The sequence below is a fragment of the Mauremys reevesii genome, linkage group 7, assembly GCF_016161935.1.
Source record: "Mauremys reevesii isolate NIE-2019 linkage group 7, ASM1616193v1, whole genome shotgun sequence".
NCBI classification, from domain to species: Eukaryota; Metazoa; Chordata; order Testudines; family Geoemydidae; genus Mauremys; species Mauremys reevesii.
In genome coordinates this window covers 115342940-115367495 of record NC_052629.1, presented here as the reverse complement: position 1 = coordinate 115367495, position 24556 = coordinate 115342940, and the positions used below count along the sequence as shown (strand labels likewise).

General features: G+C 45.0%; 1 protein-coding gene across 3 annotated transcripts in view; it reads left to right on the top strand.

Moving 5' to 3' along the window:
• The first annotated feature begins 436 nt into the window (after window positions 1–436).
• PPP4R2 (protein phosphatase 4 regulatory subunit 2) overlaps window positions 437–24556 on the top strand; it is a 46105-nt gene continuing 21985 nt past the window's right edge. Inside the window, exons 1-3 of one of the 3 annotated variants that reach the window (XM_039481277.1) lie at window positions 442–623; window positions 981–1131; window positions 1315–1396. In XM_039481277.1, the coding sequence (XP_039337211.1) occupies window positions 1395–1396 (2 nt within the window). In that variant the 5' untranslated portion in view covers window positions 442–623; window positions 981–1131; window positions 1315–1394. Of the gene's footprint in view, window positions 624–980; window positions 1132–1314; window positions 1397–24556 lie in introns of all 3 variants that reach the window. The other 2 variants (XM_039481276.1, XM_039481275.1) reach the window with 2 other exon arrangements.

Sequence of the window (24556 nt, the reverse complement as noted above, 5' to 3'; positions counted from 1 at the left end):
CCCCCTAGTCAGAGTGTGGAAAGTGTGTGTGTGTGTGTGAGTGAGGGGGGGTTGGGAAGCCCCCCGATCTGAGTGTGGAAGGTGTGTGTGGGTGGGGTGGGCTGAGAAGCTCCCAAGTCTAAGTGTGGAAGGTGGGGGTCGGGGGAAGTCCCCAGTCAGAGTGTGGCAGGTGGGGGGCGTGCTGGGAAGCCCCCCGATCTGAGTGTGGAAGGTGGGTGTGGGGGGGACTGGGAAGTCCCCAAGTCTAAGTGTGGAAGGTGGGGGTCGGGGGAAGCCCCCCCTTACTAAGCATGGCAGGACTGTGCCTGCCGGCCCCCTTGGCCACAGCCGCCAGCCCCGCCTGGCGCAACCCCCTCGCCCTCCCACTCCCGCCGTCTCTCTCTCTCAGACAGGCGGCAGCAGCCTGGGCCCCGCCCCCCGCGCGCGGGGGCGAGCCGTCGGGGGCGCGCACGGTGACGGCCCGGGCGCCATGTTGGAGGCTCGCTAAGCCCGGCCGCGGTGTGTGTTTGGGCCGCTGCCGGTGCCTGTTTCCTGTGCGGGGCGGGGGGCAGGAGGCGGGAGCAGCGCGGAGAGGGGGCAGCGGCGGACCATGGACGTCGAGCGGCTGCAGGAGGCGCTGAAAGGTGGTGGCCGGGCTGGGGGGGGGTCCCCACGCGGGGAGGGAGCTCGCTCTCCTCACCGGGGGCGGCAGGACCCCCTGCGGGTGGGTCCCTGCGCTGAGGGAGGCGGTGGCCCCCGTGGGGCAGGCGGTGGAGAGGAGAGTCCCCTCTCTCCCCGCCCGCTGGGGAGGCAGAGCCCTCTGGGACATGGGGGGGGTGACCTTTCCCCCTCCCTGAGGTGTCCTGGGCTTCAGGGGGGGGGTTATTGGGGGGGTAGGGCCCTCCTGCTTTTCCTCCCACTGATCCCCCCCCCTTGCCCTGCCGGAGCCGAGCCCCCCCGCGTGCCTGCCCCCCTCTCACCCCTGCCCTTTCTCTCCCCAGCCCCGCTCGTGCGAGCCTCGTCCTGCCTCCCTGGACGCAGCCGGCGTCCCTCAGCCCCTCTCTCGCGGCTGTAGCCGCTCCAGAGAAGTTGCAAATCAACTTCGAGTGACTTACTGCCATTCAGCTGCAGACGGCTCCCTCCTCAGAAGCAGTAAGAGGCTCGCAGGGCCCGAAGGCTGCGGCTCGAGTGGGGTGGAAGGGGGTGGCTCTGCTTTCCAGCACACTGGGGCCTGGAAAAGCTGCTTGTGGGAGCTGCATTTACAGACCAAGTCCATTAATGTTGATTGGGATTTTCTCCTCCCCCACCCCAACCCCAACCCCTTCTTACCTGCAGATTTTGAGAAGAGGGGGAAGAAGGAAGTGTGTCCAGTACTGGATCAGTTTCTTTGTCATGTTGCCAAGACTGGAGAGACAATGTAAGTCTGATCTGTTCCCCACTCCCCTCTCCTTTTCCCCAGTTGAGGCGTATAAGAACGCTCTCAATTTTGGGCCCAGAGATAGATGGAATAATGCCCAAGTTTGTTTGCTTGTAGGTTGATTTGGTGAGCTAAATATAGTCCCCTTCCTTCTAGTTGCAGTTCTTGATGGCTGAAGACCTCTTGAGTTTTGTTCAGTTTATTTCCTTTCACACTTAGAGTTGTTACACATTAGTCTGCTGTAATTGAGAAGTTTCTCCTTGTGTTCAGGGTCATCTGTCAGGTTTCATTGATCCTATTAAATACAATGAGCCTGTTGCTTTTTCTGTATTTTATAGAATACTCATATCAGTTTTCATAGCCTGAAAGAGGAAAAGTTTAATGTGTATTGCGATCTCTTTTGAATGTGATATCTGATAGCATGGTTCACAGAAGTGGATGACATAATTTAGATTAATTTTTGGAGGCTTTGTGTAGCATACTTACAGGCTCGCTTATATTCCGTTGCTGCTTTTTATGTGGACGAGGGGGAGAGGAGAAATAATTTAGGTGCTCTTTGCACAAGAGGCATACGGGCGCTAACTTGTTACTCTGGGAAATGAGTACCTAATAAAATGCAGTCTGCACACAACTACTCCCATTTCACTTTCCCCAGACTCTCTTTCATAGATCAACATTAACTGGGGTGGGAGCCATTTGGTTTTTTCTTGGAAGGGCCATTGTAGTTGTAAAGGAGCTGGAATATCTCCTTGTCAGGGATAATCTCTGGTGCTGCATTGGGTGACTTCCTTGTTGTCTCACTATTTGGCAGGAAGGAGAAAGGCTTCCCTGGATGCATTGCTTGTGAGTTGCTCACTTTCTGGCTCCCAGGCTGCCTCCTTGTTTTTGAGGCCTAGTACAGGCTTCAGAAAGGAATATATGCCTATACCACTGTTTTATTAGGAACCACTGATTCACAGAGTCTTTTTGTTCTGATTTATAGTGTCTAAGTTGCAAGAGATCTGTTTTTAATGTAGTGTGCTATTCCTGCTTGAATTTGTGGCCTTGAAGGGAAAACTGAAGTTCTGAAATGTACTTGGCTAATCAAAGGCTTCAACTTAGCAGAAAAAGGCACAGCTGTAATACAGATATTTTTGCTTAATGAGTCTTTATGCTGTCTTATTTTAGAAGAAATTTTATTTTTATAAAGTGTAAAATTACTCTTTAGATATGCTAATTTCTTACATTTGTCTGAACTTTTCTTAGAGGCTTTTGTTTTCTTGCCTATCTACTTTTTGTTTTGGAAACTATAAAATATTTAAAAAAAAATGATTTCAGGGGAAATATTTAAGAAATCACTTGTGATAGGGAATTTAGGGCCAGGCAATACAATGTAACTGTCTTTTGTACTGTTAACTTTTGCTTGCTTTCTGTTTGGGAAATACATTAACTTTGTAGTCAGTTACACAAACAAAGGCCTTGATCCTGCAATGGGCTCTGTGTTGTTTGAGACACACACATTTTTCACACTTTGTACAGGGCCATCATTTGTATACTCTCAGTAGTTTTTCTCTTTTGTTATCCCTCTGTATTTTTTTCTAAATACTCAGATATTTCAGTTGCTCTAGGCTGTTTGTTAATAGTTTCACATTTGTTAGTAACAGTTCAGCAAGTCTCCAATGTTCTCCTTTGTACACAAACAGGACAATATATGGAACTACATGCACGCAGGCTTCACCGTACATTTAATTCTGCTCCCATTAGACCTCAAGATCTACATTATTTCCTTGTCTAATATTTTGCTAAATTTATTTACCCATTGCATATTGAAATATTCGGAGACAATGTTTGTCAAAATGAAACTAGTTCTAAGGGTTGCTAAACCTCAGTATCAGGAACACAATTATTTAAATAATTAGGGCCCTCTTTTTAGGGAGGGCTTTCTATCTTGGAGATTCTGCACATTGGCAACATTTCTTTTACCAGTGCTATGTGGAGTTGTACATATTCCTGCTGACACATACGCTAGTGAATGAAAAGGATTTGTGATAGTGGCGAAGGAGGTAAATGAGATAATATAACATGAGGCTATTTTGCTTTCTGTCTTGTCTCAGTTTATTGTTATACCTCTGGTTTTCAGGTAGAGGCATTGGGGCTTTCCTAATGTTTCTTTCCAAACTTATATATAACTTTTATAAAATAAGGTTTAAAGAATAGGATTTTTCCTTCTGTGGCAACTGTACTTTCTGGTAGGTAAACAGTTACTACATTTTAATTAGTATGGCTTTGAAAATTAAAATGAAATATGTCTAGAAAAAATGGTCTTGAGGTTCTCAAAGGAGCATGGACGTGCTATATATTGCACATTTAATAGCCTACGTCTTAATCCTGCAAACACTAATTTATGTGAGTTGTTCTATCTGACTCAGTGGGACATAGTCATCTGAGTAAAATTACTTGGTGTGTGTAGGATTGGGCTAGTAATTAAAAATCTTATAGGTACATTGTGAAGCCTGGGTATAATTGTGCAAATGCTAAACTTGGTTTGCAGCACCTTGTAGTAAAAGCCTGATCTGCGGCTCAAGCATATGCATAACTTTACTTACTGGAGTCTATGGGGCTATTACTGTGAGTAAAGTTAAGTATATACTTAAGTGTTTGAAAGATTGTGGCCTGAATTTTTAACCAAGCACTATGGAGCTATGCAAAATAATGTTGGTTTCTTATAATTTGAGATATATACTGAACAACAATTATGCCCAACCTACAGTATCTGAGAACTGGTGGTTGCAAGTTGTTTCCTAGTACTATCTTATTCGTAATGTGTGTGTGAAACAGCTTTCAGCTAACAGTTTTCAGCAGAAAGCAACTCTGCTGCCTAAAAACCCTACCTGGAGAGCTGTGAAGTTGCACAATTGTTTTCTGCCACTCTGTAGGCCTTAAACTACATCACTCAGTAGTTATAAAGAAAAACAGTCCAGTTGTATCACTTGTGGAGCTGCACAAACCCTAATGTAATGTAGAAAAACACTATTTTTCAGGAAGTCTCTCTAGGTGACTGGAGAGCTAGTATTTGACATTTCCAGTATTGCGGAAGTAAAATCTGATAAATTGAGCATTTTTTGTTGAAGACTACTTAAAACTGTGTGTGTGTGTCGGGGGGGGAGGGGAGTGGGAGTGGGAGAGGGGGTTGTTTAGTATTGCCACTTAATTCAAATGCCTAACAGTTGAAAGAAGGGTCTCTGAATTAAGGATTCAATTATCTGCCCCTTCAATTAATGGCAGAAGAGCTTCAAATCCATTTCTTTGGGTCCTTTGAGGAAATGTAGTAAAAACAGGGAAAAAAGATTGGACATTCCTGGTAATTCTAAGGTAGAAAAAACAAGCAGAGTTTTAAAAAAGTTTCAGGATGTCTCTATATACCCCAAAAAGCATAGATACTCTTTTCCCTCCCTTCTGCCTTAGGCCTCCCCTCTCCACTCCCAATCCAGGTAACCTTTAAGTTTGCAGTCTTAACTATAGCTTTTCCTGTTGTAAAAGATATAATGCAGATGTTTTATTAGTTACCTATTTTTTCTACATTGTTAAGATCCTACCAAAACCTGGAGAAATCTGGGCTCAGGGCAGGAGTGATTAATTGTAAAATAGTTTTAGGCCTTTTCTGTGCTTGGGAACAGCTATGATTCACGACCTGTGACCAGGAATTGGTGGGGTTGCACTAGTGCAGGCCTGCACAACTCGTAAAGCGGCGAGGGCCATATTAGTCCAAAGAAAACAGCTGAGGGCCGAACCCCCCTGGTCCCACCAAAACCCCCTCCCAGTGCCACCCAGCCCCCCGAAACACAACCCCACCCCCAGCGCCACCAGCCCCGCAGAAACAAACCCTCCTGCCCCGCTGAAGCAGTGGTATTGAACCTTGGTAATATGTTATAGCGGGCCCCTAAGATAGTATAATTAAGGTAAAAGAAAAATGTCTTTTTGCTAGAAGTAGAATAAGATCTTCCCCCCACTTTGTAATCAGTTGCCCTGTTGAATGAATGAGGTGTGACTGTGGAAGGCAGGCACCTCCAGACAGCTGCAACCCTTGGAGAGGGGATGAGAGCCAGCCCAGATCAGTAGAACAGGTCAGCCACTGACTTGTAGCTTGCCTCCTCAGCCCTCCTCCCCCACAGCCACCAGCCCCCCTGCCAATGCCTGCCCGCTCATCTCCTCAGACCCCCACTCCCCCCGGCTCACCTGCCACCCCACCCTGCGCTTGCCTTCTCAGCCCTCTTCCTCCCCGCCTCAGCTTGCATACTCACCCTCTGCCACTGCCCGCCCGCTTGCTTCCTCAGCCTCCCACCTCCCTGGCCACTGATGAGCTGCCAAAATCTTAACAACCAGTTCCCTCCTCACCCCACAAGGGGGTCGTGGCCCGCCCCTGCCTCCCGGGACTCCTGCCCCACCCAACCCCCTTCCCTGTCCCCTGACTGCCCCCCGCCACCCCTATCCAACCCCTTCTCTCATTCCTGATGGTGCCCTGGGACCCCTTCCCCATCCAACCCCCCCTTCTCCCTGTCCCCTGACCGCCCCTGGAACCCCTGCCCCTGACTGCCCCCCACCTCCCCCTCCTTCCTGACGGCCCCCCTGGGACCCTTGCCCCTATAACCCCCCCGTTCTCTGCCTTCTGACCATCCCGACCCCTATCCAACCCTCCCCACTCCCTGCCCCCTTACCGTGTTGCCTGGAGATGGCTGGCGGTGCTACAGCCGCGCCGCTTGGCTGGAGCCAGGCCACGGCGCAGTGCCTGGAGCACTGGGTCAGGCCGAGCTCGCAGCCCCTCCCCCCCTGCTTCCTGCGAATCAGCTGTTCGTGCAGGAAGCCTGGGAGGGCTGAGAAGCAAGTGGCGGCTTCGCGCTTAGGCCCAGAGCGGAGGTGAGCTGGGGCGGGGAGTGGTTCCCTTGCACCCCTCCCCCCCCGGGGTTACCTGCTGCTGCGCGGGTGGCCCTCCTTGCGTCCTCCCGCCCCAGGTCACCTCCGCTCCGTCTCCACCTCCCTGGGCCTGAGCGCGAAGCTGCCGCACCGCTTCTCTGCCCTCCCAGGCTTCCTGTGCGAACAGCTGATTCATGGGAATCGGGGGAGGGGGAGAAGCTGGGCGGAGCATTCAGGAGTGGAGGCGGAGCAGAGGTGAGCTGGGGCCAGCCACTGCCTGCCCGCTCACTTCCTCAGGCCCCCTCCCCCGCCGCCGGCTCACCTGCCCCCCCACCACTGCCCACTTGCTTGCCTCCTCAGCCCCCCTCCCTCACCCGCCACTTGCCCACTCACCCCCCGTCTCCCGTGGGCCGCACAGTGAGCCCATGCGGGCCGCATGTTGTGCAGGCCTGCACTAGTGCTTACTCTAAGTGCCTCTGAGTACATTACTCTGTGTTTATTTAGTTTTGGTTTTTAACTTTAGGCTGTGGATTGCATAGTTGGTGCTTTTTTGTAGTCAGGTTTTCCCTCCTAGATGCTCTTGTCTTCTAAGTTTTCCCAACTTCTGTCTAACTGAATACATAGGAAGCTACCAAGAGTCAACCTTTCAGTTTCTCAGGTTGGCCTGCATTTGAAAAATATCTTGGAGTGAGTTTAGCATGTAGTGGTCTCTAAATGTCCAGCATATGTTCTATGCATTGTATTCTCCCTAAGGCAATACAGAAAGGGGCACATTTTTAACCTCATTAGTATTTTGGTCCATTTTAATATCTCGTTGTTTACTCTTGCTGGTGGAAAGTGTTTAGTTTTTAATTGGACTCTTTTAAAACTTCCTTTGTGAACTCTGATCAGTTCTGGTTTTTTTAGTTGAACCAGAGCTAAAAAGGGGTTGCCAGTTGTAAAACTGGTCTAATGATGAAAATAACTATAAATATGGACAGAGGTTCCTCAAATTTTCTTTCTGGCATTTCAGCTACATATTTTGGCATTTTGTATGTTAAGTTCCTTTCTTGTATTTCAGTCTATTTAAATTTTTGTGGCAACATATGCTCTAACTTCAAAGGTTCCCCTGCTATAATTTAAACCTTATTTTGATGAACAATGTTCTTGTTTTTATTTTACTTTCAAATTTGCTTTGCTTTATACATGGGTTCGCTAGTGTCGAGCTTTCAGTAGTAAGTATAGATAAGATCACATTTATCATCTGACTTTCACTTGTAACTTTTTGAAAAGCTCCTTTTATACTAAAAGTTAGAAGTTTGGTCTCAGAATAAAGTTGGATTTCTTTTTGAAGAAAAAATAAGAGGCAAATTCATTCAACTTTTTGAGTTACTGGAGAGAGATTATTTTTTCTATTATCTTGATTTTTTTTTTAACTTCAGCTGACTAAAAATGCAAACTTTCAAACCTTAGCCGGAGGACATAGGCAGTTCTCAGTGAAAAGTGCCTGTTTTTGCTTAGTCAAGTTTCTGATTAACTACTACTTAAAAATTCTGTGCCAAGTGCAATATAACACTTTCAAATAAATGACGGGGAATGTGACTGTTAATGTGCCCACTTTAAAAATGAAGTTAAAGTGGTCAGTCTTTCTTGATCCTTGATCCCGTACCAAAATGGGCTTATTTTTGAATGTTTGACCGTCCAATAAGAATGGTCCTACTGGGTCAAACCAAAGGTCCATCTAGCCCAGTATCCTGTCTTCCAACAGTGGCCAGTGCCAGGTGCCCCATAAGGAATGAACAGAACAGGTAATCATTAAGTGATCCATCCCTTGTCGTTCATTCCCAGCTTCTGGCAAACAGAGGCTAGGGACACTATTCCTGCCCATCCTGGCTAATAGCTACTGATAGACCTATCCTCCATGAATTTATCTAGTTCTTCTTCGAACCCTGTTATGGGCTTGGCCTTCACAACATCCTCTGGCAAGGAGTTCCACAGGTTGACTGTGCAGTGTGTGAAGAAATACTTCCTTTTATTTGTTTTAAACCTGCTGCCTATTAATTTCATTTGGTGACTCCTAGTTCTTGTGTTATGAGAAGTAGTAAACAACACTTCCTTACCTACTTTCTTTACACCAGTCATACTTTTATAGACCTCAATCATATCTCCCCATGGCCATCTCTTTTCCAAGCTGAAAAATCCCAGTCTTATCAATCTCTCCTCATACGCAAGCCGTTCCATACCCCTAATAACTTTTGTTGCCCTTTTCTGAACCTTTTGCAATTCCAGTATATCTTTTTTGAGATGGGGCGACCACATCTGCACACAGTATTCAAGATGTGGGTGTATCATGGATTTACAGAGGGGCAATGTGATCTTTTCTGTCCCATTAGCTATCCCTTTCTTAATTAGTCCCAGCATTCTGTTAGGTTTTTTGACTGCTGCTGCACATTGTGGATAGTTCTCTGAAAAGATCCATTCAATGACTCCAAGATCTTTCTTGAGTGGTAACAGCTAATTTAGACCCCATCATTTTATATGTATAATTGGGATTATGCTTTCCAATGTGCATTACTTTGCATTATCAACATTAAATTTCATCTGCCATTTTGTTGCCTTGTCACCCAGTTTTGAGAGATCCTTTTGTAGCTCTTCGCAGTCTGCCTGGGTCTTAACTATCTTTAGTAATTTTGTATCATCTGCAAATTTTGTCACCTCACTGTTTACCCCTTTTTCCTGATCATTTATGAATATGTTGAATAGGACTGGTCCCAGAACAGACTCTTGGGGGGACACCACTATTTACCCCTCTCCATTCTGAAAACTGGCCATTTGTACCTACCCTTTGTTTCCTATCTTTTAACCAGCTACCAATCCATGAGATCACCTTCCCTCTCATCCCATGGCATCTTACTTTGCGTAAGAGCTTTTGGTGAGGGACCTTGTCAAAGCTATCTGAAAATCTAAGTACACTCTATCCACTGGATCCCCTTGGTCTACGTGCTTGTTGACCCCCTCAAAGAATTCTAGTATATTGGTGAGGCATGATTTCCTTTTACTAAAACCATGTTGACACTTCCTCAACAAATTATGTTCATCGATATGTCTGACAATGTTGTTCTTTATTATAGTTTCAACCAGTTTGCCCGGTACTGAAGTCAGGCTTACCGGCCTGTAATTGCCAGGATCACCTCTGGAGCTCTTTTAAAAAATTGACGTCACTTTAGTCATCCTCCACTCAATTCAGTTTGCGAGGTTCTGGGATTAGTACCCCAAAGTATGCTGCAGCCTACAGAGCACAGGAAGTTTGAAGGAACTCTCCCATTTGTCTCTTCCCAGGTGGTAAATTGGCTCCCTGGCAGCTATGGAGTTATTGATGCAATGCTTGTGCTTCAAGGATTATCTGTGTAGTAATGGTGCAATTTCAGTGCTGTACCCTTCGGAGGCATCATTGTGGTGTACACAAACTATACTGGTGTCTCCCAGAAATGTGAACTAGTGTGGGTCTCTTTTGTGTTGTGATTTTTGGAAGTGAAGGGAAAGGGACATCCAGTAGCTCACATTGTGGAATTTGGGTCCTAAGCGCTTCTGAATCTGTCCTACAGAAATTAAATGTCAAAGAGATATTAATGCAGAATTAACATTTTGAGTAAAGAAATGGAGAATCCAAGATCCTCATAGTAATTCTAACATGCCAAATTGAATGTATTGTGTATCACCCTTGTTAAAGTGTCATGAAAATTCCAGCCTAGGCAATAATGTACACAATAACAGTAACATCAATATGTGTGTGAGCATATGCTGTCACATACAACTCTCTCTGATGCCACTGTATGTACTTTCTATTATGTGTATATCAGGCTTTATAAGCCCACTTCATACCATTGCTGTTCTTCTTACAAACATCAAGCTGTTCCTCTCTCAGGCTTTTCCTCTCTCTCTCTAGCACTTTCGTTGGTAAAATGTTTGTCAGTCAGGGTTGCGGAAAAAACAAACCCTTGACCAACAGAAGTTTCACCGACACAAGTGCCTATGTGGATAGCGCTATGTCAACAGGAGATGCTGTCCCACCGACATAGTTACCATCGCTTGTTGGGGATAGTTTGCTGGCATAGAGCAACTACGTGGGAGACCTTTGCAGCTGCAGCGGTACAGCGGCCAGGTCTGCAGTTTAGACATAGGCTATTCTACACTTACTATTTAAAGCGCAAAAGTCCCTTTTTTGTGCTAAAACCATGGGAGCGTCTAAACTCAGAAGTTTCACCGCAAAAAGAAAACCACCTTCACGAGAGGCATATAGCTCTTATCGCTGTTGTGTTGTGAAGGCACATTCTACCAGGGTAAACACCTTTTGACCTCTGAAGGATATCTCACAGTGCCAAAAGTGATCACTCTGGCCAGCATCTCTGCTGCTCTGACGCCAAGTAAACGGACATCCACCCCTCCCCCTGTAAGCCCCGGGAAGTTTTTGAAACTCCCTTTCCCTTTGCTTGTAGATATGGCAGGGAAAGCAGCCAGACAGCAGGGTTTTTAAAAAATGCCACGAAAGAAACAAGCAAGTAATGGGGCTGCTGAGACATGAAGCAGGGCAGCACGGGGCACTAAGCAGAGACCCAGAATGCCTTCCGCGCCCCCACCTGCACCCCCCTCCCCCCCGGTCCTACAAGACCTATTGAGAGAGCTGCACTGTGGGTTAGCTGCCCTACAGCTCTGCTCTCATCCAGGATGGAAGTGCTGCTAGTGTAAACGCTCTCTGACACCTGAGGAATTGAGTATGCAGACCAGCGCTTTTCTTTCACTGGTTCCCTATCACCGGTGAAACTTAGAGCACAAAAACTCTGCAAGTGTAGACATACCCATAGCCTCACACAGACAACCCCCACCACTTACCTTTGAGTCACTCTATACACCAGCTAATTTAATCACACCCTGACCCAGGCCTATTCAGTTTCCCCTTCTATTCATTCATTAACCTTGCTTCATCAATTCTGTTACCTCCCTCCACTAATTAGATTTCTTTTTCGCCTCAGCATCTTCATGGGTTCTTTTCTTATACTCTGGACTTATCTACACGTGAAATGTTACAGGGGCACAGCTACTGTAAGCACTTCAGTGTAGACACTACCTACAGGGCCGGATTAACCTTTTGTGGGCCTCTGTGTAATCCCTGTGGGCTCTGAGTGTGGGCCTGGTGTGGCAGTGCCACTGGTGCCCTAGTGTATCCGGTACTGAATCTCAGAGACATTTTTCATTTTGATCACACACCGCTCCATGACTCTATGCATTGCCATACACAGCTCCCTTAGCCTGCCGTTTTTCTCATTGAGTTGTACACCCATGTGGGTTTACCAATGTCCACAGTGAGTAGAACTTTCATAGTGATCAGGGAAACTCCCCACAGATTTATCTCCTTCCTCATTCAGACCTTCTCTAGCCATGTCACCAGTCACGGCACGTGGTCCTAGTCTCAGCTCAAAGTTCTAAAACCAGTAGATACCTGATCAATGCTGACCAATCCCTCCCTCCAGCCCCCATCCTGCCATGTGAGCCAGCCACCTGCAAACACCATTTCCCCAAAGCGAGGACTTAGCCCTTGGGAATCTGAAGACACCAGCCTCTCTCCCTCTGCTCCCATCTACAGGCTAGTCCACTACCTGATCACCACCATCTCTCCCCAGGCTTGTTTGGACATGCTCCTCAGCCAGATGGGGCTATTCTCCCGCTGCCAGCCTGACCTGCTTCCTCTTTCCCTGCTCCCCTTGACATTCCTGTCCTGCTGGTGACCTCTGTTCCTTGAGGTGAACTCCAGTGTCCTTAGCTGCTCTAGCTAAAATGGCCCCCAGTAGTCACAGTGCCACCTGCAGCTTCTCTGGCTATAGCTATGGGGCCAATTGCCAGAGGCCAGCCTTAGACAGCTGCAGCTACTAGTCAAGGGAGGGGTGGCAATTCCAAGGCTGAGCATGCTTGAACCTTGCAACGGCAGCACTAGGGACTCTAAATCCTCAGCTCTTGCCCTAGGCAGCTGCAGATTCTGGAGTTAGGCACTTCCCTCTTCTAGGACATGGCTTTAAGTACTTGAGATTCCCATCACCTGTAGCAGAGGCCCCCAATTCCCACACACCCCTTAGCTAGCACATAGTTGTGCAGAAAGTGCAGCCTGAATGATTTTGGAGGCTGGTTTGCCAGGAGGTTCTCATCCCTGAGTAGTGTCTCTGCAACAACCTCACATGCCCTCCCTCCGCTGTGAGACCAGGACCCTGTGAAGACAGTGGAGTTACCCTGTATATAATCAGTTCTGTCCAAAGCCTGTTTAAGTGAGTGGGAGTCTTCATTGTTTTTAATTGGCTGTGTATAGAAGCAAAGGCCCCATTCCAGACTCTAGGAGCAAAGTGCATTCTATGCTGCACTGGTTTACTATTGTGACAGGAAGATCTCTCATTACCTAGTGAATAAGCAACACCTCCTACAGCACCTAACTTTTTCTGAGAGGCTTCCCACCCAATTACTAAATGTAAACCCACTTCGCTTACTACAACGGCTGAAAATATCAGGTAGTATGGTCACAAAAGCAAGGCACTCCTGAATTCTGTAAGAATGTTGGATGTGCACAGAACACAGACAGAGCTGGTTCCCACATGGTTACAGAACTGCAGTAAAGTGAAACAATTTTCAGCTTGTGTGATTGGAAGATATCTGGATCCATATTATAAAACTATCCTACATGAGGAAAAGTTGAGGTGCCTTTATTATTCTTTTGTTCCATTCTTCGTTTCGATGGGGAATTTGCCAATGCGATATTACTGTCTTCCTTTTAAACAAAACTAACAGAAAAAAAAAAAGTAATGGCTATTGAAAATAGCAATTCCAGTCCTAGTTAGCACTGGGAAGACCTTAGCATTTGTTGCTCAGTTTCATCCTTTGATATTCAAAGGCATTTTCTTAGTACCGTTATCAGTTGTCAGCTTCCTTAACTAGGCCTTGCCTTTCCTGGCAAACATGGAACCTGCAGTTCACGACCAGTGGAGCAGCACTGATGATCACCAGTTTTGCCAGTGTAGATGCAGCCAGAGGGTATTCTTAATTATTTAGGGCTTGGCTACACTGGAGAGTTGCAGCGCTGGTGGTGGGTTTACAGCGCTGCAACTTACTCACCGTCCACACTTGCAAGGCACATACAGCGCTGCATCTCCCTGGCTGCAGCACTGGCTGTACTCCTGCTCTGTCTCGGGTATAACTATTGCGCGCTGGTGATGCAGCGCTGCTCCTCCAGTGTGGCCACCAAAAGCGCTGTAATTGGCCTCCAGAATTTTCCCATAATGCTTTTAACTAAAGAACTCTTTGTTTTGTTATGATGCCTCTTTGTTTTGTTGTGAACTCAGGGCTCCCAGAGCTGCTTATCTAAAAAACAAACACAGCTCCTGTTTGCTGTGAATGAGGCAGGCAGGGGAATGAATGTCTACAGCTAGTGTTTGCTTGAGGAGAGAAACAGCAGGCGGGGGGGGAGTCCGTGGGAGCAGCTGCTTATCTGGTCTGCAGGCTGTTTGCATTTAAGAGTGAATGAGGGGTCCAGGAAGTGGTCAGAATTTGCAAGGCAGGGAGCTGACAGTGTTGGCTCCAAAAATCCCCTCTCTCTCTCTCCCCCACGCTCCCTGTCACACTCCACCCCACTCCCCTCGTTTGAAAAGCACATTGCAGCCACTTGAACGCTGGGATAGCTGCCCATAATGCACCACTCCCAACACTGCTGCAAATGTGGCCACAATCCAGCGCTGGTAACTGTCAGTGTGGCCACACTCCAGCGCTTTCCCAACTCCCAGCGCTGCACACCTGCAAGTGTAGCCAAGCCCTTAGGTCTGGATCGAACGTGTCATACACCCAAAAAGAAAGCAAAAACTTTATTTACACAAGTAGTCAACAAACCAAAAGAACGTCTTCTGAATTGAGAAATTCCATGTTTTTCCGTTTAGACTTTGTCTTCACTAGAGGAAAAAAATGTGTTAACAGGAGGTAAAATCATAGTGAAGACTCAACTTGTGTTAATACTACACACCACTAGCAGGTCCAGGTAAATCCTAGACAGCCCATAGTCCACATATTTTGTCCTTCTAACTTGTGCTAAAACTACAAACTGCCTTCAATAAGATTTTTACCTTGTGTGTGTCAGCTCGTGTTAGCTAAAATAGTAAAAAATACTTTTTTATGACTCAAGTAGAACACCCCAATAAATACATAATCACGAGTGTTACATTCAGTGCTATAGATTTCTTTATGCTCCTACAGCTATCATTAGCTCACAACTTTTATTGTTAAGCCTGTAGAATTCAAGGGTTTGTTTGCATGCTGAAAGTGTTTAAGAATGTAATTTTCATTGATGTACAGGGGATCTTCATACATAAATCCTATTATCATTGTTGGGAATTTCCCATGTTAATCCTCAGTGCATTGATATCGCTATTTTCACTGTCTCCAAGCCAGAAGCATTGAAATGCTTTGGTATATCAAAATAGCAAGTGTGCAGGAGAAATTAGGGAGACTAAATAATTCTTAAAGTTGAGAAATTTAAAATATTTGAATCTAGGTTTAAAAATAATACAAGATCTATTATAGACTGATAGTGACACTTTCTCTTCTCACCCTAAATTACTAAGTATCTTTAGCTAGTACAGCAACACACTAGCTTCCAGATAGTAATTTTTTCTCCTAGTTCCTTAGCTCATTCACTAGCTTTGATGCAGCATAGGGATGACACATAAGTATCAGGGGTGAAATTCTGGCTCCACTGAAATAATGGGAGTTTTGCCATTGACTATAATGGCACCAGGATTTCATCCTAGATATTTTCAGAGGCAATAGAAAAAATGTCTTCCACTTCCTCCCCTATCACCGAACACTTCTGATTGTGTGCATAGTGATCTTTATCTTTTACCAAAAAAACAAAAACCCAACAACCCAATTTAAGAAAAACATGGGCGTTAAGGCATTTCCAAAAATAATAAATGGTAATTATCTGTTTGGATACTGTCTGCATCAAGGCCAGGGAAGAATACTGCAAAATATGGCTCCTAAAGCTGGTGTTTAAATTGGGTGCAGGTTTGCAGGAGTGTGTTATTTCTTTGCTTCACCCTGAATTTTTAGATAATCCTAGTGATAAATCTGTTTCAGCGGTGCTTTCCCAACATTTGCTAACACTAGGAGAGTGAAATTGACTCTTTCATGCTGCTACTGCCAGTACCTCTGGGGAAGTACTGTGTTCAGAAGCATATCTTTCTCCACTATGGGTACTATACAAAGGAGTAGGAGGATGACAGTGAAAGGAAGAGCTAAAAACTTTACTAGATTATTTTGCTTTGTTGTTGTATTAAAAGGCCATAGTGTGTACTGAGCAAACTCACACACAGAAATAAAAGAAAATGGAAGATAAAATGCTCAGTATTCAGTTTGCTTCAAAGTCAGCAATAATAGTAACTTTGGGGAAAGCTATTAATGTAATGAGCTTTCTCTCTCCTCCCCCTCACCTCCCATCACAGAGTATACTGAATGAAGCCTTCACCTCTCTGACTTAAGTTTTCAGCTTTTCCTCTGGTTTTGAATTTTCATTTTTTATGAATCTCTCACAGAAAATGCAGCTTCTTTTTCTTTAGGTTAGCTGGAAATGGTATGCTTGATTGTACTTTCTCAGTAAAGCTGTATTTAAAATTTTTAGTTTTTTTTACTTTTCACTGGGCTAGCGTTAGGGAAAAATAAAAATCCTCCTTTCCTATATCTGAAACAAAACTTTGTTTTGTTCTGTGGTCTCAAGTTCACAAAATACAGTAGTAGGTGTCCATTGTTTGCCTTTTTGTTTTGTTTTTTTCTGGTATTATGACTTTTTTTCAGAACAGATGGAGTCCTCTTAACATTTAAACCAAGTAACTTGGTAATGAACTCGTTAAATTCAGCAAAATCTAAAGATTGCCATCCACTAGGATTCCCCAGACTCTAATGCTGCAAGATCATGGCTAGTTCTCCCAAAGTTCAACATCTCTGCAGGATAATGTGATTTTTTTTTTAATTGGACCTTTAATCTGTGACAATTTCAGAAAGATTGAGATAATGGCAGTACCTTCACTTCAGATTATTTGCTCTGATCTAAACCTTAAACACCCCCCCCCGTTCAGACTCCTTTAGACATCATTCTGACTTTCTATTCCACATATATTACTGAAGTTTACAGTTTTATTCTATGTTAAATGTCCCATCTACTGTGTGAAAATGGTGTTGGTGATCTGTTTACTATACAGTAGTCTCTTACATGGTTAGAACAAGGTGTTAATCTCAGTGTGGGCAGATCTGAAATCTGCTTTAACTGTATTCTTTGCTGCAGTTCTGTTGAGACAAGTGCTGTAACACAGTTAAAACATGCTGCTGCACCTCAAGACCAAACCTTATGGTAGTGTCAGATACTACTACTACTACAGTGTTGTTACCAGGTTTTCCAGTGTGCTGCCTTTATTTATTTATTTTTGAGTACATAGGACTGTAGGGTGTTCAAATATGTCTTGGATAGTTATCTTCAGGAACACGCCAATGGGCAGATATGTTTTTTGTTGAGGACAGCTGCAGTTAGAATGTCCATTTTTTACTTATTTATGTACACCTCTACCCTGATATAACGCTGTCCTCGGGAGCCAAAAAATCTTACTGCGTTATATCGAACTTGCTTTGATCCACCGGAGTGCGCATCCCCGCTCCCCTGGAGTGCTGCTTTATCACGTTATATCCGAATTTGTGTTTTATATCATGTTGCGTTATATCGGGGTAGAGTTGTATGTGTATATTTTGGCACAACTATCTCTGGTCTGTTGTCTGCCAGAGATTCAGCAATAGGGTACCCTTCTGAAATCCTTTGGATTCTAGGATTTTCTGCATTTCTAGTTGTTATACTGCCTTTTTAGAGCCCATTTGGATGCTTCATTTTGTGTAAAGTTCTTTGTTTAAACACAGTGTAGGAGGTTTTTTTTTTGACATTTTTTGTTTTTTTATTAAATAGTTTATTTTGTTTTTCCTGGTCAAAAATGTGAAGTCTGATCGTTCCAGGAAGGATAATCCAAAAGTTAGTGAGATAATTGTAAAACTTACCTGGTGCCTGCAAAACACATTCACTGGTAGGAAATGTAGGAAATGGCTTGATACTGAATGAGAACAGATGAAAGAAGCTTCCCCCTTTCCCAGTAGTCAGGGAGCTGGGGGAAGGGAGAAGGGGTCCCATGACAGGTGGGGGAGAAGGCGAGGAAGAAGGGGAGAGATGCTTTTACCACTTCCACAAGTGTAAGGCCTCCAAGTACATGGATGGTGAAGCAAAAAGAGGAGTTGTGACATTGCAGTCTATATGATCTTATAAAAATTTGATGAGTGAATACAATGTAACTGGAATATGCTTCATGCAAAAGGTCTCTTGTAAGGTATCATTACAAAGCTTATAATCTGAGTGTGGTCATCCTATTTGTATAAAGGTATCACTCGGATCTGAAACTAGAAATATGAAATATAACTATTGTGATTATGCAAAGTGAGGGCCATTAATGGTGGTTTGGAATCTTAATGGTTCCCATCAACCTGGACAATTGACTAGATGGCTCTGTTTGCAGGCAAGCCATGGTGTCTTAGGGTGACGTCTTCATGTCACATGAACTGGAATCCATCTTTAACCTGGTTCTTTTTCCAGTGGGGGGGGGGGGGAACCCAGAGGGACAAAGGATTCCCGCCTTATGCAAAAGATATATAAAGGGGGTGGAACAGAACAAAGAAGTAAGGAGCCATCATGAAGAATCCCCTAGCTACCACCTGAGCTGGAACAAGAGCTGTACCAGGGGAAAGAATTATGCCCAGGCCTGGAAGGTGGCCAGCCTGAGGGAAAAAACGTACTGAAGCATCTCTGAGGGTGAGATTATCTGTATTCAGTTTGATTAGACATAGATTTGCGCATTTTATTTTATTTTGCTTAGTGACTTACTTTATGTCTGTTATTACTTGGAACCACTTAAATCCTACTTTCTGTATTTAATAAAATCACTTTTTACTTATTAATGAACTCAGAGTGTGTATTAATACCTGGGGGAGCAAACAACTGTGCATATCTCTCTATCAGTGTTATAGAGGGCGAACAGTTTATCCTGCATAAGCTTTATTCAGGGTAAAACAGATTTACTTGGGTTTAGACCCCACTGGGAGTTGGGCATCTGGGTGTTAAAGGCAGGAACACTTCTGTGAGCTGCTTTCAGGTAAACCTGCAGCCTTGGGGCAAATAATTCAGACCTGGGTCTTTGTTGGAGCAGACGGGAGTGTCTGGCTCAGCAAGACAGGGTGCTGGGGCCCTGACCTGGCAGGGAAGGCAGGGCTAGAAGTAGTCTTGGCACATCAGGTGGCAGCTCCCAAGGGTGTTTCTGTGATCCAACCCCACAGGAGTCTTACACTTCATTGTTCTCCCTTCCAAACTCCCAAAGAGGTAGGAGTAACAGTATGATTGGGCTCTTCTGTATGCAGTGAACTTTGGATTTTCTGTTTAATTGGCTAGGATAAGCTTTTGTGTCAGTATGATCTTGCACAACTTGGTAATGCACTAAAAAGTGAGTGCATTTCATAAAGAACTTAATGTTCTTATAGTTCTTGCATTAAATCAAAACATAGCAGTAGATTGCTGAATGAACTACTGTTTTCTTTACGTTCTTTGAAAGGCTTGTTAATAATGCATTGCTGTAATGAAGCCATGGTAACAAGAGGAATGAAAACTTTAGCAGACAATGTCAAGCTATGGCTGGGGGAAGGCAAGCAGTGTTCCTTAAGTTGGGAAAGTATACCAGTTCTGTTTGAGGAATAACTTAAAGGAACTTTGACAAGGAAACTGTTGGCTAATTTGTGCAACTTCTAAGAAGCAGTTCACCTTAACCCAACTCATCTTCATGCAGTGTAATTGCAATTTAGCTACTTTTGACTTCTCCCTTTCTTTCTTTCCTTTTTCATCCAGGTTCTCAGCAAATCTTGGTGCTTTTATATCATTTCTAAAATTCACTGTTTTCTGTCTGTTTCCAGTTCCATGCTATCGTGGTCTTTTCTATGAAGTATTATCTCTTTCTCTCTGTCCTCGCTAACTCTTTTCTCTCTCTCAAATCCATTCAACTTTCAGCAATTAAAACACATCTTCCTGTTCTGCTTTGACCATGTTATTTTTCCTAGCTCCTTACGTCTTTCCCCATAAGGGTCAAACTCCTTGCCTTGGTTGTACACAGTTCTGCCCTCCTCATCTCATCCTTTTGTTTCCCATCTTACATCTTCATCTCTGTCCACTCTTCTTATTGCTCCTTTTGTCTATTCCTCACTCTCCGTCCTTTGTCCCTTTTTATTCTGTTCCTGTGCTTATAATGGATTCCCTGTCTCTGTGTGCAAGCCGCCTCCTCTCCTTCTCAAATCCCACTAGTGACTTTCTACTCTAGTGCTGCCTACTTCCTTATTTATTTACTTCAGTCTCCAGTTAAAAACGTCAACCTATGATCTACACTGGGGTGGTCAAAGTTTTTGGCCTGAGGGCTGCATCGGGTTTCAGAAATTGTATGGAGGGCCAGTTAGGGGAGGCTGTGCCTCCCCAAATAGCCAGGCATGGCCTGGCCCCTCTCTCCTCCCCGTTTCTCTTCCTCTGATCCTCCCCACCCCCGGGGACTCCTGCCTCATCTCCCCACTCCCTGTCCCCTGACCATCCCCGAACCCCACCCCTGATTGTCCCCACCGCCCCATCCAACCCCTCCTCCCATTCTGACTGCCCCCACCACCCCATTCAACCCCCCTGTTTCCTGCTCTCTGACCGCCTCGACCCCTATCCAAACCACCACCCCCTGACCACCACCCCAAACTCCCCTGCCCTCTATCCAACCCCCCTGTTCCCTGCCCCCTTACTCCGCTGCCTGGAGCACCAGTGGCTGGCGGCGCTGCAGATGCGCCACCGTGCTGCCTGGAGCACTGGGTCAGGCCGGGCTCTGCGGCTGTGCTGCCCCAGGATCTTGCTGCCCAGAGCATTGCGGCAAGCTGAAGCTGTGGGGGAGGGAGAACAGCAGGGGAGGGGCTGGGGGCTAGCCTCCCGGCCAAGAGCTCGGGCCGGGCAGGAGGGTCCTGCGGGCCTCATAGTTTGCCCATCTCTGATCTACACTCTATCCACTATAACTTTTTGCTTTGTTTTTTATGTTTTAAATGTTTTTCCTTCCCCTTCATGTCTGTTTTCTTTGTGGTCGGTCTCTGGTTGTTAGAGTGTAAGGTCAGAGACTGTGCTTTATTACTGCATGATACTTCCCAGAATCATAGTGCAATATATGTTTGGTTCCTGTTGCTATGTAGCAGTAGTGATTAACAGTTTTTAAAACTAGAACATTGTGTCTTGTTTGATTTGCTGAGTGCAACATGAAATGGAAAGTCTTGGTTTAAGAAACCAAAGTGCACTATAACATTAAAGCAGTGGTTCTCAAACTTTAACAACCTGTGTACCCCTTTCACTAAAATGTCAAGTCTCATGAACCCCCTCCTAAAACTGCATATTTCCAGGGATTTTCTCCGCTACCTGCACATAAATTATAAAAGCGGTGATCTTGGAAATAGAAAATGTTTTTATGACATGCTTATTACACATTATTATTTATAATTACAGTATTTTTATTACGTTATGAAAATGGCAACACTCTTACAAGCTAGGAAAGTGAGATCTTGGATCACGTTGAATAAGCCTGTTATAAGACAAGGTTCCTATGTTTCATCAAGGAGTATCAGGGTATGGCTACACTTATGGTTTGCAGCGCTGGTAGTTTGCAGCGCTGGTCATCCAGCTGTGTAGGAGCAGCGCTGGTGTGTGGCCACACTCACAGCTACCAGCGCTGGTGTGTGGCCACATTTGCAGCATTTGCAGCGCTGTTGGGAGTGCTGCATTATGGGCAGCTATCCCAGCATTCAAGTGGCAACAACGTGCTTTTCAAAAGAGGGGGGTGGAGGGTGGTGTACTGTGACAGGGAGCGGGGAAGATAGAGAGAGTGGATTTTTGGAGCCAACACTGTGTGTTAGCTTCCTGGATTGAAAAATCACAAAATGTTCATGAACCCTTAGTCTTAATTGCTAACAGCCTGCATCCAACGCTGTTTCTCTGTCAAGCAAACATTCACTCCCTGCCTCTCATTTGATCGTTCACAGCCAGGTACAGATAGCTCCTGTTTGCTGTGATCAGTGTTTGTTTTTTTAGATAAGCAGTTCAACGGAGCTCCGATCGATCGGAGTTCACAACAAAACAAAGATCGGAGTTCACAACAAAACAAAGAGAGGCTGCATAACAAAACAAAGAGAGTAATTTAGTTAAAAGCATTCTGGGATATCTCCTTATTCCCTGGAGGCCAATAAAAGCGCTGGTGTGTGTCCACACTTGACGAGCAGCGCTGCCTCACCAGCGCTGCACTCGTTATATCCCAAGCAGACCAGGTGTACAGCCAGCGCTGCAGTCAGGGAGTTGCAGCGCTGGATGTGCCTTGCAGGTGTGGACGGTTACTAATTGCAGCGCTGGAAAGCCTCTACCAGCGCTGCAACTTGCAAGTGTAGCCAAGCCCTCAGATGTGAAACAGCATGAAGGTATTTAAGAAGCCAACTTAGGACCTGGCTACACTTACAGATGTGTAGCGCTGGGAGTTAAAGCTGTGTTCATAATAATGTAGGAAAGCAATACTAGCTGCCTATTTAATTTTAAAAACAGCTAAAGTGTGGCCACATTTGCAGCATTTGCAGCGCTGTTGGGAGTGGTGCATTTTAAATATCCCAGCGTGATTGATAGGCTTGCTTTGATCTGCTTAGAGGAAGTCCAGGGTGGGGTGCTGGCCCCATGGAGCGGGGAGAGAGACAGTGGATTTTGTCCGACACTGTGAATTTTCCCAAGAACCCCTGAACATTTTGAGAACCCCATTCACGAACTCTTACCACTGCAAAAGCCTGCAGACCAGATATGGCTGTACCAAATCCTTTTCTCCCTTCTATCCCCCCGCCTGCCTCATTCACAGCAAGGTAGTGGGTTATCTCAATTGATTGTTCACAGTCAGTTTCAGATTGATCACAGCAAACAAGAGCTGTGTTTGATTTTTAGATAAGCAGCTCCCGGAGCCCCGAGTTCACAACAAAACAAAGAGAGGCATCATAACAAAACAAAGAGTAATTTAGTTAAAAGCATTCTGGGATATCTCCTAATACCCTGGAGGCCAATAACAGCACTGGTGTGTGGCCACACTTGACGAGCAGCGCTGCCTCACCAGCGCTGCACTCGTTATATCCCAAGCAGACCAGGTGTACAGCCAGCGCTGCAGCCAGGGAGTTGCAGCGCTGGATGTGCCTTGCAGGTGTGGACAGTTACTAAGTTGCAGCGCTGTAAAGCCTCCACCAGCGCTGCAACTCTCCAGTGTAGCCAAGCCCTCAGAGTTCCTCCTACACAACCATTCAGGTCTTGAGCAGTTCAGGGAAACAACACATATTACAACAAAGCTTAAACTTGTTCATAATAATTTAAAAACAATACTAGTTGCCTGTTTAATTTTAAAAACAGCAAAAAATATCCACCTCCCTTTCCATTTCTTATAAGGAGTGTTGAAGTTTAAATCTCCTCAGTGTGATTGATAGGCTTGCTTTGATCTGCTTAGACCTTGGAAGTCCAGGGGCTTCAGGATGCTGGCCCCATGGTGCCCGGGGTCCCTAGAGACAGCTCTGTCCGCCATTAGGGAATTTTTCCCAAGAACCCCCTGTAACATTTTGAGAACCCCCAGGGGTTCACGAACCCCAGTTTGGGAACCACTGCATTAAAGCATAGTTGTTTCCATGTTTGTTTATATTGCTGTACCATTTTAATACTTTAGTGTTTCAGTCCTTGGGTTGCATTAGCCATTATTATTGACAGAAATGCTGCTTGTTACATACTTGCATCATATCTGGGGATTAACTTTTTTTCTTGTTATGCTGTCATTGGCATTAGATATATTGATAGAGGATGACCAAGCTATTCAAGCATTTTAGAAATGCGTAGAATTTTGGTATTTTTTTAAGTCATAATTCAGCCTATCAAAACTAGAACACTCTGGACAGCAACAAATATTTTTAAGGCCAGTTGATTTTTTTCACCCTGCATAGTGATTCTGAAAGTATTTGTACAGTATTTGTGAAATACTCATAGGAATGTGATTTAAAACATTATATAGTTACACATGTAAATAAATTGCCATCCAGGGTTCTTGATAAGTTGCTAGTGTAAATTCTCAAAAAGAATGAGGAGTACTTGTGGCACCTTAGAGACTAACAAATTTATTTGGGCATAAGCTTTCATGGGTTAAAACCCACTTCATCGGATGCATGCAGTGAAAAATACAGGAAGATACGCACGCACAAAAAAATGGGTGTTGCCATAGCACATCACGTGATCCATTGTCTACAACCAAGCTCTAAGATACAACCGCATTTCCTCCAATCCCTCAGACAGAGACAAACACCTACAGGATCTCTATCAAGTGTTATTAAAACTACAATACTCACCTGCTGAAGTGAAGAAACAGATTGACAGAACCAGAAGAATACCCAGAAGTCACCTACTCCAGGACAGGCCCAAAAAGAAAGTAACAGAATGCCACCAGCCATCACCTTCAGCCCCCAGCTACAACTTTGCCAGCGTATCAAGGATCTACAACCTGACCTGAAGGACGATCCCTCACTCTCACAGATCTTGGGAGACAGGCCAGTCCTCGCTTGCAGACAGCCCCCCAAACCTGAAGCAAATACTCACCAGCAACCACACAACAAAAACTCTAACCCAGGAACCTATTCTTGCAACAAACCCTGTTGCCAACTCTGTCCACATATCTATTCAAGGGACACCATCATAGGACCTAATCACCTTAGCCACACCATCAGAGGCTCGTTCACCTGCACATCTACCAACGTGATATATGCCATCATGTGCCAGTAATGCTCCTCTGCCATGTACATTGGCCAAATCGGACAGTCTCTACACAAAAGAATAAATGGACACAAATCAGATGTCAAGAATTATGACATTCAAAAACCAGTCAGAGAACACTTCAACCTCCCTAGTCACTCAATTACAGACCTAAGTCACTATTCTCCAACAAAAAAACTTCAAAAACAGTTTGAAGAGGGCATTCTCGAGGTATTTTTGACACACTCTACAATGTTGGTTTACTACTTAAATCAGCTCATCCCCATTTTTTTCCCTTTCTGATTACTATGCTGACTTCTTGCAGG